Here is a 22,105-nt window from a genome sequence, read left to right on the forward strand (position 1 = left end):
TTAGAGGATGAATACAATGTTTGTGCTTTACAGTGGTGGCTTTTTAACATTTATTTTTGCAATTTAGGAAAACTGTATAACCTGGACCAAACTAGATTTCAGCAGAAGTAGAGGAGCTGATGTAATTTGGAAACATGATTTCAGGAAATCCCACCCCAGGAATTGCCCTTGCCATCTAATGACAGTCTAAGAAAATAATTACTTAGAAGTTTGTAACCACATCTTCTTTTCTTCCCCAAATAGATTAATTTCCGAACTGTTACATGGCTCATGGAAATTTCACCCGAGTCACTGAGTTTATTCTCACAGGAGTCTCAGAACGTCCAGACCTCCAGATCCCACTCTTCTTTGTCTTCCTGGTCATCTATGGACTGACTGTGACAGGGAACCTCAGCATCATCACCCTCATCAGTGTGGACTCCCGACTTCAGACCCCCATGTATTTCTTCCTCAAGCACTTGGCTATCATCAATCTTGGCAATTCAACTGTCATTGCCCCTAAAATGCTGATCAACTTTTTAGTAAAAAAGCATACCACCTCCTTCTATGAATGTGCCACCCAACTAGGAGGGTTCTTGGTTTTCATTGTAGCTGAAATTTTCATTTTAGCTGTGATGGCGTATGACCGCTATGTGGCCATTTGTAACCCCTTGCTCTACATGGTGGTGGTATCTCGACAGGTCTGCTTTCTGCTAGTTTCCCTCACATACTTCTATAGCTTTTCCACATCGATTGTGACTTCCTTTTCTGTATTTTCAATGGCTTATTGCTCTTTCAATGTAATCAATCATTTTTACTGTGATATTGTCCCTCTCTTAGCATTGTCCTGCTCCAATACTTCCTTTCCAGAAACAGTAGTATTCATATCTGCATCTACAAACTTGATGTTTTCCATAACTGTAGTTGTAGCATCTTATTTCAACATCATTTTGTCCATTCTAACAATACGTTCATCAGAAGGAAGGAAAAGAGCCTTCTCCACATGTGCTTCACATATGACAGCTGTGTCAGTCTTCTATGGAACTCTGCTTTTCATGTATTTACAGCCTCGAAATAACCATTCATTAGAAACTGATAAAATGGCTTCAGTGTTTTATACACTGGTGATTCCCATGCTGAACCCCATGATCTACAGCCTGAGGAACAAGGACGTGAAGGCTGCCTTGAAGAGATTTCTGACAAATTAGTGCTGTTGATGTCTTTTTGAACTCTATAGGTCGATGAAGAGATGGTTAAGATAGGCTGCCATTGTGTGGAGGAGATTCTACAGCGTTAGAAGCCAAAGATATGGGTTATTTTCCGATTTTGCAATTTCTGTTTTGAGGAAAGGTCTTAGTTTGTACCATTCAAATAGAAATCTTTAATACAACCCAGGTTTTTTGATCTAAAGAATAAAAATGTTTGAGTCAATAGTCACAGAATTTGGGGGCTGAATTGAAGAAAAAAAAAGAGCCAATGAAAGTCAGATCCTTATTCTTTGTATGAATTTTCCAGTTCACTTATCCTGATGCATTTGACTGTGGGGGACAATTCCAGTACCCCAGACAAGGCTAAAATATGAACTAGTATGTATGAAATCACCCATGAGGCAGAGTCTGTAGTTTAACACAAACCTTGTTAATTTTAAAAAAGAAAAAGAACAAGTAAAATCAACTCACTTAAGAAGATGACAATATTCAGATATCTTCAGAGCAGAGTGTCACCATGTCCAAAATAGACTTCAGATTTCCTAACACACCAGTATATCCAATGCAACAAAATTAGAGTAATGTTTGAAGTGATAGGGCTTTCCTGGAGGCTTGGATGGTAAAGAATCTGCCTGCAATGTGAGAGATCTGAGTTTGATTCCTGGGTAGGGAAGATCCCCTGGAGGAGGGCAGGGCAACCCACTCCAGTATTCTTGGGGCTTCCCTGGTGTCTCAGAGGGTAAAGCGTCTGCCTGCAATGAGGGAGACCCGGATTCGATCTCTGGGTCGGGAAGATCCCCTGGAGAAGGAAATGGCAACCACTCCGGTGTTCTTGCCCAGAGAATCCCATGGACAGAGGAGCCTGGTAGGCTACAGTCCATGGGGTCTCAAAGAACTGGACACGACTGAGCGGCTTCACTTTCTTTTCTTTCTTTCTTTTGAAGTAATAACACAGAGAGATTCTCAGTTATCCTGCTTCCTTTCCTGTCTTCAGAATGTTCGTCTATGTGCCTTAGCTTGTAGTTCTATCAGTTTTATGGCTTCTCCTACCCACTTCATCTCCTGTATCCCTAACTGTTTTGTTTGGAACTTTTTGGTGGGAGAGGGTTTTCCGCCCTTCCTACTGGTCGCACAACTCGGCTTTGTATCACTGTAGCAACTTGAGACAGAACTAAACAGAAACATCAGAAGCAAGAGAGTCTAGGGAAAAAAAAAATCTGAAAAAGCAGTTTTATCTAGCAAACTTCTAGTATTCAAAAAATCAATAAAAAGAAGAAAACAATTAAAATGGGCAAATTTTAGAACTGTAAGATGTGGGTATATGAATAACCAAGTACATAGAAAAGTGTCCACTTTCACTAGCCACCAGGTAAATGAAAATTCAACTCACAATGAGATTATTTTATCCAATTCCATTTATAAGTTATTTTTAAAATGTCTACATCAAATATTGCCAAGGAGATGGGGAAAATAGAATTCTCATACATGGCTTTTGGTAATGTAGAATGTTACCATAGTTCAGAAAGTTAGCAGGTTCTTATAAAGTTAAAAATGCAGCTGTTTATGTTATAGTAATTACCTCTTAGATCTATAACTAGTAAAAATAATACATATATACACACATAAGCTTTTATAAGGGTGTTTATACAAGATATTTTATAATAAACCAAAACTCAAATATCTATTGGTAAGAGAACAAGTAAGATGGGATATATGTATGCAGAGGACTATTATGCATCCATATAAACTCAGCACAGCTGAATTTGAAATCAAGTAAGCTGAGTGAAAGATACAGACGAAGAATTTTATTGTGTAGTTTCACTTATGTGAAATTCAGAAACAGAGAAAATGAGATAAGGGATAGAAACCAGAGCAGCATCTGCTGTAGGTGAGAGTGTGCTGTTTGGGAAGTTAAGATCTGAGGCAAATTGCCTTTATGATAGGAGCAGCCAAGAAGCGGGGGTTATAAAGTATCAGGGAAATGTCTGCAGTGTTGAAATGTTATCTTGATTCAGGTATTAGGAACAAATGGCACATTTTCCAAAACTTACCCATTTGTACAATTTAACGCTATCTTTTACTGTATGCAATTTTTCCTCAATTCTAAAGCAAAAGGAATTAATAGAAGAGAACATAAGTTAAACATTATGAGAGGGAATGTATTTACTTATAGTAGATTTTATCTTCTATGAGGCTATGTGAACATTATGCAAAAGTGGTAGATCCCAGCTCAGGAAACACTATGATTTAGACAACTATTATTGCAACACACTGTATTACAATAATTGTTATGCGTTTGTCATATGAAAAGAAAATGCATGTATGCTGCTGCTGCTGCTGCTGCTGCTAAGTCACATGTATATCACTCATTTAAAGACAAGGCTTTCATTTCAAATCTTCTAGTCATCAATTACCCGTCTTTGGTCAAATCACATAGTTTATCTGAACTTAGTGTCCTTTGAATCTGGGAATAGTAATACCCACCTTATATAGGTTAAATGGTATATTTTTAGTACAGCGCCTATGACATATTTTTACTGGGATAATAAATTTAAATAAAAATTATATGAATGGTGGTGATTAATTTGCAATTTTATCATGACTATTGAAACTGTTCCAATTTTGCTGCAATAAAGCACTTTAATCTTATTGACTCTATGTCAGTGATTGAGTACTTTTATGTCATGTGGGTCTCCATGGAAGTGTAAAGATCATTATGCTGTTTTCTTCCTTTCTTTAAATTATTCCTTAAAACTTTTTACTAGAGAATATGCAGGCTATCCTGGAGGATAGGCAGGCACCCAGGCAATCTTTTTTAAATCTCTCAGAAGATTTAGGCAAAATCATTTGAATAAGTCACATGCTATTAATACTTCCTCAAGAAACATCACAAAGAGAGAGGAAAACCATAAATTCTCCCTACTCAAAGAAAAGTCAGAGAAATTTGAGAGGAGAAAATCTAATTCTTCATTAACATGAGTAGATAGAAATTGTTGATTTTGATTATCACCCTGACATTGGTAATTTCCCTTGTTTCTTAGATTCTGACTATGAACACTTTTATGGACACTGATAGATATTCTTTAACCACAAAAACTCCATTATTATTATTTTGTTGTTGTTGTTAGCTTGTTTCCCTGGAATACTGTGGTAGTGTCAGGGCATTACCTGTGAATTGACTAGATGTCATATATCTATTTTATTTGTGAAAACTGAAAGTCAGATTTGGATATTATAAGTGCAGAGGGACTTAGATATATCTGAAAAAAATCATGAGCAATCTAATCTATTAGAATCCAGTAAGGTTAGAATTTCCAGATAAAATATAAAATGTTCAGTTGCATTTAAATTTCAGATCAATGTGACAAATACTTTTTAGTACCTGTCTCATATAATATTTGAATTTTCTATAAATATATTCAATGCAATATTTGAAAAATACTTTAAGATATGTATTACCCATGAAAAAATGTATAAACTGAAAATAATCTTAATATAAGGATATGTATATTCTTCTATATGAGAATCAATTTCCACACATGAACTTGGAGAATTTTTAGTTGTTTGTTTTCCCTAATGGTTGCTTGCTACTTGGTTTGTTTGTTTGTTTGTTTCAGGAATGACTTTACTAACTGGTTGAGTAAACTAGTAAATGCATAGAATACTTTTTTAAGAGTTAAGGAGAAAACCATGAGCCTCAAGTAGTTCCTAATTGTTATCACCAGGGCTGAAGATTGAACTATCAGTTATATCTTTGCATACTTTTTATATCTTGTGTGCCCTAATGGTTGGCCCTAAATAGAAGCATATAAATGTTGCATCAGAATGGTAAAAAATGACCAGAGACATTCTTTGCAAAATAAGAAGAATGGGCAGAGTATCACTATCTCTTTAAGATCCTTATAACAATTCTTTCTGATAAGTACCCAGAAGTTGTAAGTTGGACCATATGAGGAATTGCTAATCAACAAATATCAAATTTCAGTAATGGAAGATGAATACGTTCTAGAGAGGAAAGCATTGTGCCTATAATTAAGAATACTGGTTTATTCAACCATAAATCTTTTAATGGAACGATTCCATGTTATATATTCTTAAGGAGAAAATTAAAATAAAAAATGAATAGGTAGGGAAAAATAATCTGGAAATTCAGAAGAAAATAATAAAAGACACTGCAAATGAAGATACACTCAAATAACGTTTAGACTAATCCTTAGCAGAACTGAAGACTTCAAAATGGTGAGATTGGTAGCAGATCTCAGAATTCCTTTGCCTAATTCAGTGTGTCTCACATTCTACAAGAAAACCCATGATAGCAGATCAGACAATATTTGGTTCTTCTTTGTGAAAGAGGAAAGGGCCTGAAAGCTGAATGGGACACCGTAGAGAAACAGCAGACACTGTCTTCTAGGAAAAAGCAATAGAACTGGCTCCACAAAGCTCAGCATCGCCTTCCATCCTTAAACCCATTTTTGGATCAGACTAGTTTCTTAATTTAATAAGACAGAAACGCTGTCTTATTAAATAAGACAGATATCCCTAATGACAATCCTAGGAAATACAATTTTTAACAACTGTAATCATTTCTCCTTTCTTGCTCAAACAGATGACTCTCCAAACTCTACATGGCTCATGGAAATTTCACCCAAGTCACTGAGTTTATTCTCACAGGAGTCTCAGAATGTCCAGACCTCCAGATCCCACTCTTCTTTGTCTTCCTGGTTATCTATGGACTGATTGTGACAGGGAACCTAAGCATCATCACCCTCACCAGTGTGGACTCTTGGTTTCAGATCCCCATGTATTTCTTCCTCAGGCACTTGGCTATCATCAATCTTGGCAATTCAACTGTCGTTTCTCCTAAATGCTGATCCACTTCTCAGTAAATAAACACACCACCTCCTTCTATGAATGTGCCACCCACCTAGGCATATTCTTGGCTTTCATTGTAGCTGAAATTTTCATTTAGCTCTGATGGCCTATGACCTCTATGTGGCCATATGTAACCCCCTGCTCTACATGGTGGTGGTATCTCGGAGGATCTGCTTTCTGCTAGTTTTCCTAACATACCTCTATAGCTTTTCCATAGCTTTTGTGGCTTCATTTTCTGTATTCTCTATGTCTTATTGTTCTTCCAATGTAATCAATCATTTTTACTGTGATATCGTCCCTCTGATAGCATTGTCTTTCTCAGATACTTCCTTTCCAGAAACAGTAGTATTTGTATCTGCATCTACAAATTTGGTGTTTTCCATAATTAACATTGTAGCATCTTATTTCAACATTGTTCTGTTGATTCTAAGAATACGTTCATCAGAAGGAAGAAAAAGAGCCTTTTCCACATGTGCTTCACATATGACAGCAGTGTCAGTCTTTTATGGAACTCTGCTTTTCGTGTATTTGCAACCTCAAACTAACCATTCTATGGGTGTTGATAAAATGGCTTCAGTGTTCTATACACTGGTGATTCCCATGCTGAACCCCATGATCTACATCCTGAGGAACAAGGACTTGAAGGCTGTCTTGAAGAGATTTCTAACAAATTCATGCTGTTCTTTTAAGCTGATGTAATTTTTAACTCTAAGGTAAATGAGGAGATGGCTAAGAAAGGCGCATTGTGTGAAGAAGATTCTGACAGTATCAGAAGCTAACGGAATGGGTGTTTTCCCCATTTTATCTATTTTGAGGCAAGACTCTAGTCTGCATCATTCAAATAGAAATCTTAAATAACCTAGTTTTTTTTTCTGATATAAAGAATAAAAAGTCAGAATTTGGGACAATAGTCTCAGAAATTTTGGCAATGAATTGCAGAAACAGTCTATGAAAATGAGATCCCTATTCTTCGTCCAAGCTGTCTAGTTCACTTATCTTGAACCAAGTTCATTTATCCTACTGAGCCATGTAGGTTACTGGAAGATTTCAGTTGCCCCAGACCAAAAAAGAAAAAAAAATAACTAATATTTATGAAATTACCCATGAGGCAGAGTTTGTAGTTTGCCCCAAACCTTGTTAATTTCCTGCTCTAATTAAAAAAGGACAAATAAATCAACCCTCTTAAGAAGAAGATAACAATATTCACATGTCTTCACAGCACAATATAACCATGTTCAAGGCAGACTCTAAGTTCCTGACAAACCAATATAGTCAATACAAGAAAATTAGAGTAATCCTTGAGGTGACAGCAGAGAGTGGCTCTCAGTTCTCCTGCTCCCTTCTTAGTCTTCAGACCTTCAGAGCATTAGTCTGTACCTTGGTTTGGGACTTTGTCAACTCCATGGCCTCTTCTACCCACTAATCTCCTGCATTCCAATCTGTTTTGTACTTGTGGAATTTTTCTGGTGGGAGAGATTTTTTTACTCTCCCTAGTGATAGCTAAAACCTCTTTGGTAATACAACAAGATATTGGGTCATAGAACAAAACAAAAATATTGAAATATAAAATATTAGGGGTAAAATATGCAAAAATTGTTTTGTCTAGCACACATAAAAATTCAAAAAATCAATTAAAAATAAATTACAATGGGCAAAATTTAGACAACTTAAGATGTAGATACATGAACGACCAAAGAATCCATAGAAAAGCATCCACTGTCACTAGTCATAAAGTAAATGAAAATTAAATTCACAGTGTGCTGTGCTTCATCACCCAGTCATGTCTGACTCTTTGAGACCCCATGGACTGTAGCTTGCTAGGCTCCTCTGTCCATGGGGATTCTCCAGGCAAGAATATGGAGTGGGTTGCCATGCCCTCATCCAGGGGATCTTCTCAATCCAGGGATTGAACCCAGGTTCCCAACATTGCAGGCGGATTCTTTACCATCTGAGCCAACAATTTCTCTCTCTCTCTCTATATATATATATACATATATGTATATATATTTCAATTTTTGCATCAAATATTGGCAAGAATGTGGTGAAAATGAAATTCTCATACATGGCTTTTGGTAATGTAAAATGCTGTAGTAAGTTTGGTAATCTTACAGTTTCTTTTAAAGTTAAATACACAGTGACCTATGTTCTAGTCACTCTAAGATCCATAACTAGGAGAAAGTAATGTATATATACACACTTACACTTATATAGGAGTGCTTGTGCTAGACATTTTAATAGCACAGCACAAACACAATATCCATCAATATTTAAAGAACTGTGGTACTTGCATGCAGTGGAATATCATATAGTTATAAAATCACACATGGATAAATTTCAAAATCACTATACCGAGTGAAAGATACCAGACTGAGATTATTTATTGTGTGATTCCACTTACATGAAATTCAAAAACAGGATAATAAGTCTAGGGATAGAAAGCAGAGCAGGAGTTGCTAGAGTTGTGAGAACATTGTTTGTGGAGTTAAATGAGGCAAATGTCCATTGCACAAGGAGAAGTGAAGCATGGAGGGGTTATAAAGCATTGGAGAAATTTCTGTGGTGCTGAAAATATTATATATCTTGATTTAGGTATTAGGAACAAATGACACATTTCCCAAAACTTACCCATCTGTGCAATTTAGATCCATCTTTAACTGTTTATGAATTTTCCTCAGTTCTAATATATAAGGAAGTCATAGAGGATGAGGGTATAGGTAAAATGTTATGAGCAAAACTGTACTGTCTTAGATTAAATTTTACCTTCCATGAGGTTGTACTGAACATTATCCAAGAGTGTTGGTGTCTCAACTCAGGAAGCACTATAGTTTAAACACACACTGCATTTCAATAATTGTTATGGATTTGTCATATTAAAGGTCAGGGTATGTATACCACTTAAAGATGAGGCTTTAATTTCATCATGGCTTTGGTCAAATTACATAGTTCATCTGAGCTTGGTTTTCCTCTGTATATGGTTATAGTCCATATTTATCTCATATAGGTTAAATGATATATTTTTACCCCAGTGCCAACTACATATTTTTTACTGGAATTATAAATTCAAAAAATTCTACTCAATGATGATGATGATTCATTTACAATTATATCATGACTTTTGGAATTGTTTCAGTTTTGCTGAGGTAAAGCCCATACAGTAACATTTTCATTGTTACTATAATTGTTGAGTCTGTGTAAATGAATGAACACATAAAAATGGCTGTAGGTGTCCATGGAACTGTACAGATCATTTATACTGTTTTCTTTCTTTCCTTAAGTTACTCCTTACAATTTTTCACTAGGGAATATGCAAAATATCTTAGATAATTAGCATGCACTACAGGCGATTTTTTACTCTCTCAGATGATTTAAACAAAAATGTCTGAATAAATACCATGCTACTTTCTCAAGGAACATCAGAAAGAGAGAAGAAAAGCATAAATTCTCCTTAGTCAGAGAAAAGTCAGAGAAAATTGAGAGTAGAAAATGCAATTATTCTTTAAATGTGAGTAGATAAATATTATTGTTGATTTTGATTATCACTTAGTGTTGGTAATTCCCCTTGATTCTTAGATTCTGACTAAAGACACTTTTATGGTGACTGATATATCATTCTTTATGTCACAGGAATTTCATTATTTCCTTTTTTAACTGGTTTCCCTGGAATAGTATGGTGTTCTAGGGCATTAAAACTCATGACTTGACTACATGCGCTATATCCATTTGACTTGTGAAAGTTGCACTTGGATATTGCAAGTGCAGAGGGAGTGCACAAATCATAGCCAATCTAATCTATTAGAATTCAGTAAGGTTAGAATTTGCAGATACCATACAGGATGTTCATTTAAATTTCAGTTGAATAACAAATATTTTTTAGTATCTGTCTCATGCAGTAGTTGATTTTTCTATTAATGTACCCAATTCAATATTTTAAAAAGAATATTTTAAGATATGTGTTACCTATGAAACATTTTACAACTTGAAAATAATTTAATATAAAGATATGCATATTCTTATATATGAGAATCAACTTCCAAGCATAAACCTGGAGACTTTTTATTTGTTTTTTTCTCTTCTGGTTGCTAACTATTTGATTCATTTTTTTTTTTTAAAGACTTTACAAACTGAGTGAGTAGATTGGTAAATATAGGATGATTTTTTAAGAATTTTGGAGAAAGCCTTTAAGCCCAAATAATTCTTAACTGCCGTCAGCAATTCTGAAGATTCAACGCAGTCATCCTTTTGCATACATTTAGTATCTTGTCTGCTTTAATGCACACATGCATACTCAGTTGTGTCCAACTCTTCTGGATCCCATGAACTGTAGCCCACCACAGGATTTTCCAGGCCAAAATACCAGAGTGGGTTGTCATTTCCTCCTCCAGGGGATCTTTCTGACCCTACAGAGATAGAATCTGCATCTCCTCTGTCTCCTGCATTGAAGGTGTATTCTTTACCACTTGAGCCATTGAGGAAGCCCGTCTGCTTTAACAGTTCGCCCTAAATGGAAGTACATAAAGTGTTGAATCAGGATGTTCAAAAATAACCAGACATATCCTTTTGTAAATAAGAAAAATTGACAGGGTATCACTATCTCTTTAAGATCCTGATAGAAATTATTTTCAATAAATACCCAGAAGTTGTAATTTGGATCATACAGGAAGTTGCTAATCAACAGGTATATAAAATTTCAGTTAAGGAAGATGAACAAGATCTAGAGAGCCACTGTATAGCATTTAACTATAATTTACAATACTGTAATGTTTGCTCATAAATCATTTAATGGGGAGGATCTCATATTACATACTTTATCACATAAAATTAGAATTTAAAAAATAGACAACGTCCATGGAATTTTCTAAGCAAAAATACTGGAATGAGTTATCACTTCCTACTCCAGGGGATCTCCCCAACCCAGAGCTAGAACACAAGTCTCCTGCATTGGTAGGCAGATTCTTTACCACTGTAACACCTGGGAAGGTCAAATCAACTATAGTTCAATAAAAACAAAGTTAAAAAAAAAAAGCATGGGAGACACAGAAGCAACAACCTTTATTGCAGTGTTACAGGACAAAAGAAAAGCTGGAGTCTCAAAAGAGAGGGTTGTCCTCAGTGGAAAAGGATGCAGGTTGATTGAGAAACCTGTTGGGAAGTTATGCTACAATAAAAAAAAACAAACAAACTTGAAATAGATGACAAAATAGGGCATGATCATTTCTAGGGGACATTTCCTAAATATCTGCAAGTCTGACTTACCAAATGTTCCCCAGACTTACATAAAATCTTGCCAAAATTAATATTTGAATGTCTCATAAGTGCCTAAAGTTTAATATGTTCATAATGCCACTTTCATCTCTCCATCTTAAACCATAACTCCCAATACTTGAAAAACCATAACTGGTCCAGTCACAAAAAAATCACAAAAGTATTTTTTGTTCCTAATCTCAGTGTCATTCCCTCATCTCTTTCTCATAGAGCCCACACAATGAATTATGTTGCTGATGGTTTCTTGTTTCTGCTCTCAACTGTTATTATACCATCTTCTCTCTGTTTCCATTTCTCTACTTTGGCTCATTATCTTCCACCAGGAATCCTATAACAACTGTTTAAATCATTTTTAAATTTTTACTCATGATTTCTACCTCCTTTTTATTATGTAATTATCTTCATAACAGCAAGAATTATATTTTTAAAGTTTAAAACTGGCCATGTTCCTTACCTATCTTAAAACTTGTCAATGCCTTAGAACTCACTTAAAATAAAATCCAACTATTTCCTGTGACCTATATTATATGATTCTACTGTCCCCATTTCCTTATTATTATTTAGTCACACCGGTTCCATTAAGTCCTCCTATAAAAACAGACAGAAAAAAAAGACAGTTACTTTATATCCCAAAACAGCATCTTCAAGAAATTGGAATCCTGGAATGTTCTTCCCATGATTCATTCAATAGTTGGTTCAGCCTCGTTATTTAGTTTTAGCTCAAATGTCATGTCTCAGAAAGATCTTCTCTTAACACCTTGTGTGAAATAATTCTCCCAGATTACCCTAAAGTATATTTTGTTGTTTCTTCTTATTAAAATTAATATATTCTACAATAATCTTGTTTATATATTTTGTTACCAGTCCTGTCTCTCTTCCTTATTATTGGAATAGAATGTCCATGAGGTAAGAGACAAGTAATTCAACTGAAGCTTGGCTATTTCCTGACAAAAGTAGAAAATCAACAAATACTTGGTAATTAAATAAGAAAATGATTCAAACTAGTATCAAATATTCAACAGTGTTAGAAGTAATTTTGGTCTTATATCTCTGATTATTTCTCATTGTCACAACTCTTTTTTTTTTTTCGTTACTGTAGAATTTGTTTTTAATTTTGTTTAGAAAAGAAAATGTCAACAGTTCTGGTCTTTTTGAAGTCACATATTTATGATATATAGACTTAAAAATACTTCAGTGAATTATGATTGATATGCAAAAAACTCTACGTGTTTAATGTATACAACTTGATGAGATTGGAGATATGTATATATTAGTGAAACCATCACCACAATCGATGCCATAAATATTCACCATCAATAAAAGTTTCCTCCTGCTCACTTTATTAATTATCATTAATATATTGCGTATGTATATATATCTATATATGTTAATTGTTGCTAAAACATAAACCTTATGTTAATTCATCATATAGCTTTGGCCCTCTAGAACTTCTCTCCAAGTCCTGCGATAAGAGACTATGTCAATGTATGGCAAAAACTATTACAATATTGTAAAGTAATTAGCCCCCAAGTAAAATAAATAAATTTATAAAAAAAAAAAAAAAAGACAAAAAAAAAAAAAGAGACTATGAAAGGACTTCTTTGTTCTAGTGCCTCCAGCTATATATCAATTGTTATCAACTTAGTGAGGTCAAATATCACCTTTCAAATGTCTCTAGCAAAATATTCACTTGTATTATAATCTCATGTAGATCCTTTAGCAAATATATGTAATGAAATTATGATAGAAGTTCTATAAAAGGTTATTTATTATTATTGCATTGATGAAAAAGTATCTAAAATCTGATAAAACAATGAACTAAAATTGAGGCCAGATGTATTTTATAATTCAAAAAGTAACATTATAAAATTGTATAAATAAAAATTATGATTAGAAAAATAAAAATACATTGAAATAATACGAGGAATTGCATCAACTTGTGGGCAAGAAGGAAAAGAGCTATGAAAGGGAGGAAAATATTTTCAAAGAGAAAAAATTTTTAAAGCTGAAAAGAGAATAATTTCTGTGAAAAATGGATCTGAAAACATGTCTCTACATATATTTTTTTTTTTCTGGTAATAAAGTGAAAAATGAGCAAAGAGGTTAATAGAAATAGATGGTCAAATTTGCAAGTTTAATATACACCAAATAGAAGCTACAGAAAGATAATATAAAGGAAAAGGGGTAGAGTATTGGCTAAATTATCTATTCTCAAGAAAAAGCAAGAAATTTTAGATTAAGAAATTAAGAACGGATGCCAAATTATTTGTGTGCTTAGCCGTTCAGTTATGTCCAACCCTTTGTGACCCCCACCAAGACTGTCACCCACCAGACCCCTCTGTCCATGGAATTTTCCAGGCAAGAATATTGGAGCAGGTTGCCATTTCCTATTCCCAGTGATCTTCCTAACCCAGGGATAGAACCTTTGTCTCCTGTGTAGCCTTCATTGGAAGGCAGGTGCTTTACCACTGAGCCACATGGGAAGTCTTGAATTATTGGGGAACTTGCAATTCCTCAAGTCTTCCTCACATGCTATGCAAGAGGCATAAGATTGGAATCTCTGTTCTATTTTTTAAGCTGTTAAAGACAGTCATAATTTCATAAGATTATGAGAAAGTAAATTCTCAAAATATATGTTACACTGGATCATATGTTTAATTTGCTGTACCTGTTTCTTCTCTTTAGCAAATGATTGCAAAGTTGTTTTAGAACTTTGAGTGTGATAACTGAGACAAATAGAAAATCTCACCAAAGTTTTTTCTTTTTCTTTTTTTTTTTTTGCCATCTAATTACAGTCCTGGAAAATAATTCTATAAAGTTTGTGAATACTTTTTTTTACCATCATCTTTTTTTTTAATTTATTTATTTTAGTTGGAGGCTAATTACTTTACAATATTGTAGTGGTTTTTGACATACATTGACATGAATCAGCCATGGGCTTACATGTGTTCCCCATCCTGAACCCCCCTTCCACCTCCTTCCCCATCCCATCCCTCTGGATCATCCCATTGCACCAGCCCTGAGCACTTGTCTCATGCATCGAACCTGGACTGGCATTCAGTTTCACATATGATAATATACATGTTTCAGTGTTATTCTCTCAGATCATCCCACCCTCACCTTCTCCCAGAGAGTCCAAAAGATTGTTCTATGCATCTGTGTCTCTTTTTCTGTCTTGCATATAGGGTTATCGTTACCATCTTTCAAATTCTAATGAGGTGGATGATGGAAATTTCACTCAGGTCATGGAGTTTATTCTCACAGGAGTCTCAGAATGTCCAGATCCTACCTCCAGATCCTACCCTTCTTTGTCTTCCTGGTCATCTATGGACTGGCCTTGACAGGGAACCTGAGCATCATCACCCTCACTAGCATGGACTCTCGACTTCAGACCCCCAGGTATTTCTTCCTCAGGCACTTGGCTGTCATCATTCTCGGCAATTCAACCATCATTGCTCCTAAAATTCTCGGCGGATCTGTCTTCTGCTAGTTTCCCTCACACACCTCTATAGCTTTTGCACATCAATCCTGACTTCATCTTCTGTTTTCTGTATGACTTATTGCTCTTCCAATGTAATCAATCATTTTTACTATGATACTGTCCCTCTGTTAGCATTGTCTTGCTCTGATACTTCAGTTCCAGAAGCAGTAATATTTATATCTGCATCTTCAAATTTGGTGTTTTCCATAATTACTGTTGTAGCATCTTATTTCAATATTGTTCTGTCCATTCTAAAGATAAATTCATCAGAAGGAAGGAAAAGAGCCTTCTCCGCATGTGCTTCACATATGACATCAGTGTCAGGCTTCTATGGAGCCCTACTTTTTATGTATTTGCAGCCTCAAACTAACCATTCTATGGATGCTGATAAAATGGTTTCAATGTTCTATACACTGGTGATTCCCATGCTGAATCCCATGATCTACAGCTTGAGGAACAAGGACATGAAAGCTGCATTGAAGAGATTTATTAGAAATTCATGCTATTCTTTAAGTCATGCTAGTTTTAAAACTCTGTAGATAAATGAAGATAAGCTGCCATTGGTTGGAGAAAACTGAGATTAAATGTCTGATTTATAGGTTCTCAAGTAATCCTGGATATTAAATAGGATTCTGTTTCTAGGAAATGGTGATTTAAAAAATAAACTGACTCTCCTGGAATTCTCAGATAAATACAGAAATGAAGCATATTCACTAACTTTGCTAAGTGTTCAGTTATCTAGATTGAAAGAAATGTTTCCAGGAGTCAGGAGAGATACATTAAGAAATAAGTAAACTAGAACAGAGCAATATCTCTAAACGAAAGAAACAAGCTGATCTTTCTTATTATTTGGTTTCCTTTTCTTTTTACCCTGGATTTGTATGGGTATAGTAGATAACTACATCTTAAAGAATTGTAATTAGAGATGGCTAAAATCCTTTATATTCTTTTTAGCAAAATTATGCCATATCTTTAAAGTAAGACTCCCTACTCTTTCTTAATATGGTTTGCTTGATAAAATATATGGTAGGAGTGAATTTATATTCTGAATGCTAACCAAAATATGACTGACCATTTTATTCCAATTAATATACTTTGCATATTTTGAATTTGTTATAAATGTATGTAATTTATACATCAACATGAAAACATAGTCAATTTTTAATATGTTCTCATTTTATTCATGAACTTAGTGGATACCATTAAAATGTTCCTTTCTCCTTACTGAAATTGTGTTTAATACATGGACTTTATTGTGAGACAATGAACATTCAGTAAACAATCTTTTTCAGAGTTCTTTATACCATTACAAAAACAATTTGTTTTCCAAACAAATTCTACTGTGTTTTCTGATAGTTTTTGATCAGTATTCTTTTTTTTTTTTTTTTTTTTTTTTTTTTTTTATAAATTTATTTATTTTACTTGGGGGCTAATTACTTTACAATATTGTAATAGTTTTTGCCATACATTGACAAGAATCAGCCATGGGTTTACATGTGTTCCCCTTCCCGAACCCCCCACCCACCTCCCTCCCCCTCCCATCCCTCTGGATCATCCCACTGCCCCGGCCCCGAGCCCTTGTCACATGCATCGAACATGGAATGGTGCTCTGTTTCACATATGACAATACACATGTCTCAATGCCATTCTCCCAGAACGTCCCACCCTCACCTTCTCCCTCAGAGTCCATAAAATTGTTCCATGCATCTGTGTCTCTCATTCTGTCCCGCATATAGGGTTATCGTTACCATCTTTCAGATTCCATATATATGCATTAGTATACTGTATTGTTGTTTTTCTTTCTGGCTTACTTCACTCTGTATAATGGGCTCCAGTTTCATCCATCTCAGTAGAACCGGTTCAAATGTATTTTTTTTAATGGCTGAGTAATATTCCATTGTGTATATGTACCACAGCTTCCTTATCCATTCATCTGCTGATGGACATCTAGGTTGCTTCCATGTCCTGGCTATTGTAAACAGTGCTGCGATGAACATTGGGGTACACGCGTCTCTTTCAATTCTGGTTTCCTCGGTGTATATGCCCAGCAGTGGGATTGCTGGGTCATATGGCAGTTCTATTCCCAGTTTTTTAAGGAATCTCCACACTGTTCTCCATAGTGGCTGTACTAGTTTGCATTCCCACCAACAGTGTAAGAGGGTTCCCTTTTCTCCACACCCTCTCCAGCATTTATTGCTTGTAGACTTTTGGATAGCAGCCATTACTTTCACCACTACTATTCAACATAGTTTTGGAAGTTTTGATCAGTATTCTTAACACTAAAATTTGTTCTCCAACTCTGAATGGATAGGGGTGACCAGATCATATCACAGACATTAAATCAGAATCACCAGATAAAGATCAGTACAGTTCAGTTCAGTTCAGTCTCTCAGTCGTGTCCGACTCTCTGCGACCCCATGAATTGCAGCACGCCAGGCCTCTCTGTCCATCACCAACTCCAGGAGTCTACCCAAATCCATGTTCATCGAGTTGGTGATGCCATCCAACCATTTCATCCTCTGTCGTCCCCTTCTCCTTCCGCCCCCAATCCTACCCAGCATTAGGGTCTTTTCCAATGAGTCAACCCTTCGCATGAGGTGGCCAAAGTATTGGAGTTTCAGCTTCAACATCAGACCTTCCAATGAACACCCAGGATTGATCTCTTTTAGGATGGATTGATTGGATCTCCTTGCAGTCCAAGGGACTCTCAAGAGTCTTCTCCAACACCACAGCTCAAAAGCATCAATTCTGCGGCGCTCAGCTTTCTTCACCGTCCAACTCTCACATCCATACGTGACCACTGGAAAAACCATAGCCTTGACTAGGCGGACCTTTGTTGGCAAAGTAATGTCTCTGCTTTTAAATGTGCTATCTAGGTTGGCCATAACCTTCCTTCCAAGGAGTAAGCGTCTTTTAATTTCATGGCTGCAGTCACCATCAGCAGTGATTCTGGAGCCCAAAAAAATAAAGTCTGACACTGTTTCCACTGTTTCCCCATCTATTTCCCATGGAGTGATGGGACCACATGCCATGATCTTAGTTTTCTGAACGTTAAGCTTTAAGCCAACTTTTTCACTCTCCTCCTTCACCTTCATCAAGAGGCTCTTTAGTTCTTCTTCACTCTCTGCCATAAGGGTGGGGTCATCCGCATATCTGAGGTTATTGATATTTCTCCCGGCAATCTTGATTCCAGCTTGTATTTCTTCCAGCCCAGCGTTTCTCATGATGTACTCTGCATAGAAGTTAAATAAGCAGGGTGACAATATACAGCCTTGACGTACTCCTTTTCCTATTTGGAACCAGTCTGTTGTTCCATGTCCAGTTCTGACTGTTGCTTCCTGACCTGCATACATGTTTCTCAAGAGACAGGTCAGATGGTCTGGTATTCCCATCTCTTTCAGAATTTTCCACAGTTTATTGTGACCCACACAGTCAAAGGCTTTGGCATAGTCAATAAAGCAGAAATAGATGTTTTTCTGGAACTCTCTTGCTTTTTCGATGATCCAGCAGATATTGGCAATTTGATCTCTGGTTCCTCTGCCTTTTCTAAAACCAGCTTGAACATCTGGAAGTTCACGGTTCACGTATTGCTGAAGCCTGGCTTGGAGAATTTTGAGCATTACTTTACTAGCATGTGAGATGAGTGCAATTGTGTGGTAGTTTGAGCATTCTTTGGCATTGCCTTTCTTTGGGATTGGAACGAAAACTGACCTTTTCCAGTCTTGTGGCCACAAAGATACTAAACCCATATTTTAAGAAAAGTTGAATGGAGTTGGGATTATGAAAATATTGAGAGATAAGATTGTAAAAACTCATGTAGGCATTCAAATGTAAACCACACTTTATTTTTAATGCAGTATAAAATGGGTTTTATGTCTAAATATCAGAAGTTTATGTTTTGAAAGGACTGAAAAGCAACTGAGAGGAAGTGAAATCAGGAAAATAAAGGAGATTTGGATATGTTTTTTCACAAAGTGTTGTTGATTTACAATATTATATTAGTTTAGGTGTAGTTGAACACTACATATGTGAAATAAAAAATAAATGAATAAAACAAACTAATGACTATAACAAAATAGAAACAGATTAATAGAAAGAAAGAGCAGACTAGTGATTACCTGTGGGGAAAGGGAAGAGGAGAGAGACAAGATAGGGGTAGAGGAAGAGGCACAATCGACTATGTGCAAAATTACTGGAAAATTAGCAAAGAGAGAGGGCACATATAAAATGAGGGTTTTCAGATATCTGACGATTGGCAGCACAGGACTGTGATGTAAGTAAAGGGGTACAGTTAACTGTCCTTCACATGGGGTGATGGTGGGCATGTAGAGAGCACAGTGTTCAGGTAAAGATGAAGACACAAAGTCAGACCAGAAGGGCCGACATGCCTGGGATATGTGCGCTGGGAACTGGAGTGGAGACACCTAAGCAGACACAGTGACTACCCAGCAGCCTGAATTCTGCTTGAGAGGTCCAGTGACCTCTGAACCATACCTATTAAGGTGAGATTCCTTAAGGCCAGGTCAAGAACAGCTACCAGGGAGTGAGAAATGGCTGGGGGTCTGGCTGATGAAAACTACCTCTTCACACAGTGAAGGAGACTCACTGAATGTCTAGGGCTCTGTCCAACTCAAACCTGAACCATGTGGGGCAGGGGCGGGGGTGGGGGTGGGGGTGGGGAAGGCTGAAGTACTCCACAAAGCTCAAAATATGAACTAACGTTTATATAATCAGCCGTGAGGCAAAGTTTGCAGTTTGACACAAACTTTGTTAATTTCCTGCAAAAATATGTAACTAAAAGAACAAATAAAATCACCCCTCTTAAGAAGAATATAGCAATATTTAGTATTGTCACAGCATCGTATCACAATTTCCAGGTTAGACTCCAAAGTTCTCTAACACAGCACAATCCTTGAAGTGATAACAGAGATCCGTTACAAGTTTTCCCTCTCCCTTCTCAGTCTTCAGAATGTTAGTCTGTGTACCTTAAGAAGGGACTTTATCAGCTTTATGGCCTCTCCTACCCAGTCTATCTCCTGCATCCCAATCTGTTCTGTCCATGAGAAGCTGTCAGAGGGGGAGAGGATTTTCTGCCCTCCCTACTGGTACACAATTCTGCTTTGTATCACTGCAGGATCTTGAGCCAAAGAACTAAACAGAGACATCAAAATAATAAAACCTCTGAGTGTTTATTGGCCATCTGGATGTCTTCTTTGGACAAATGTCTATTTAGATCTTCTGCTCATTTTCTTGATTGTTTTCCTGATATTGAGCTATACCAGCTGATTGTATATTTTGGAGATGAAGCCTTTGTCTGCTGTTTCATTTGCAACTATTTTCTCCCTTTTTGAGGGTTGTCTTTTAATCTTGTTTGTTGTGTTCCTTGCTGTGTAAAACCTTTTAAGTTTAATTAGGTTCCATTTGTCTATTTTTGTTTTTATTTCCATTACTCTAGGAGGTGGGTCAAAGAGGACCTTGCTGTGATTTATGTCAAAGAGTGTTCTGTATATATTTCCTTTCAGAATTTTGTAGTGTCTGGTCTCTTACATTTAGGTTTTTAAATTCACTTTGAGTTCATCTTTGTGTATGGTGTTAGGAACTGTTCTAATTTCATTATTTTACACATAATTGTCCAGTTTTCCCAGCACCACAAATTGAAGAAGCTATCTTTTCTCCATTGTATATTATTGCCTCCTTTGTCAAAGATAAAGTGTCCATAGGCATGTGGGTTTATCTCTGGACTTTCTATATTATTCCATTGGTCTACATTTCTGTTTTTGTCCCGATCCCCAAAATGGGCAGAAGACCTAAATAGACATTTCTCCAAAGACATATAGATGGCTAATAAACACATGAAAAAATGCTTAGCATTGCTTATTGCTAGAGAAATGCAAATCAAAACCACAATGAGGTATCACCTCACACAGGTCAGAATGGCCATCATCAAAAAATCTACAAACAATAAATGCTGGAGAGGGTGTGGGAGAAAAGGAAACCCTCTTGCACTGTTGATGGGAACGTAAATTGACACAGCCACTATGGAGAACAGTACAGAGATTCCTTAAAAAACGTCATAAACCACCACATGACCCAGTGAGCCCAGTACTGGGCATATACCCTGAGAAAACCATAATTGAAAAAGACATGTACCCCAATGTTCATAGCAGCACTATTTACAATAGCTAGGATGTTGAAGCAACCTAGATGTCCATTGACAGATGAATAGATAAGGAAAATGTGGTACAAATATACAATGGAATATTACTCAGACACAAAAAAAAGAATGAATTTGAGTCAATTCTATGGAGGTAGATGAAATTAAAATCTGTTATATAGAGCAAAGTAAGTCATAAAGAGAGAAAACAAATATTGCATATTAACACACACACATATAATCTAAAAAAAAAATGGTATTGATGAACCTATTTGAGGAAAAGAAATGGAAACGCAGACATAGAGAATGGACTTGTGGATACAATGGAGGAACGAGAGAACAGGATGAGTGGAGAAAGTAGCACTGACATATGTACACTGCCATATGTACAACAGGTAGCTGGTGAGAAGTTGCTATGTAACACAGGGACCCAGACTAGCACTCTGTCATGACCTAGAGAGGTAGAAAAGGGGGAAGGGAGGGAGACTTAAGCGGGATGGGATAAATATATAACTATGGCTGATTTGCATTGTTGTATGGCAGAAAACAACACAACACTGTAAAACAATTTTCCCTCAAAATGGGATAAATTAAGAAATAAGAAAACTTCTGGAAGAAAATCTCCAAAAGAAGTTTCATCTAACACAATTGTAAAAGTGCAAAAATCAATAAAATATTGATTAAAATGGACAATATTTAAACACTTTAAAATGTGTACATATATGAATGACCAGCAAGTTCACTGACAAGTGTCCAATATCATTGGTCATCAAGTAAATGAAAATTAAACTCACAATGAGATTATTTCATCCAAATTTCCATTTATAAACTTTTAAAAAAAATCTTATTCAATGATGATGATTTTTTTTTATTACCATTTTATCATGACTTCTGTAACAGTTGCAGTTTTACTGTGAGAAAGCATATCCACCTTTTTCATTGTTATTGTAATAATTGTCTTGAAGTAAGTAACTTTATGTCATGTAGGTCTCCATGGAACTGTACAGATAATTTATACTGTTTTCTTCCTTTCCTTAAATTGTTCCTTACAATTTTTTCACTAGAGAATATGCAGGATATCCTAGTTAATTTGAAGCCATAAAAGGCAATTAAAAAAAAAAAACACCTCTATATAATTTGGGCAGAATC

The 22,105-nt window shown here is 35.9% G+C and overlaps 1 protein-coding gene and 2 pseudogenes across 1 annotated transcript; all 3 read left to right on the forward strand.

Annotated features, from left to right (window-relative positions):
• Positions 1 to 263: 263 nt before the first annotated feature.
• Positions 264 to 1,187, forward strand: LOC145515864 (olfactory receptor 8J1-like). The gene has a single exon (XM_081517287.1). The coding sequence runs from the start codon at positions 264 to 266 to the stop codon at positions 1,185 to 1,187; it is 924 nt and encodes a 307-aa protein (XP_081373413.1).
• Positions 1,188 to 5,812: 4,625 nt separating this feature from the next.
• LOC145512161 (olfactory receptor 8J3-like) lies at positions 5,813 to 6,758 on the forward strand (annotated as a pseudogene).
• Positions 6,759 to 9,272: 2,514 nt separating this feature from the next.
• On the forward strand, positions 9,273 to 15,341 carry LOC145513758 (olfactory receptor 8J3-like; annotated as a pseudogene).
• Positions 15,342 to 22,105: the final 6,764 nt, after the last annotated feature.

Source organism: Giraffa tippelskirchi, chromosome 7 (assembly GCF_054371585.1).
Source record: "Giraffa tippelskirchi isolate mGirTip1 chromosome 7, T2T-mGirTip1v1.2.pri, whole genome shotgun sequence".
NCBI classification, from domain to species: Eukaryota; Metazoa; Chordata; class Mammalia; order Artiodactyla; family Giraffidae; genus Giraffa; species Giraffa tippelskirchi.

What these genes read in the sequence shown, in the direction of transcription:
- LOC145515864 (XM_081517287.1), top strand. Translation starts at nt 264, where the DNA reads ATGGCTCATGGAAATTTCACCCGAGTCACTGAGTTTATTCTCACAGGA.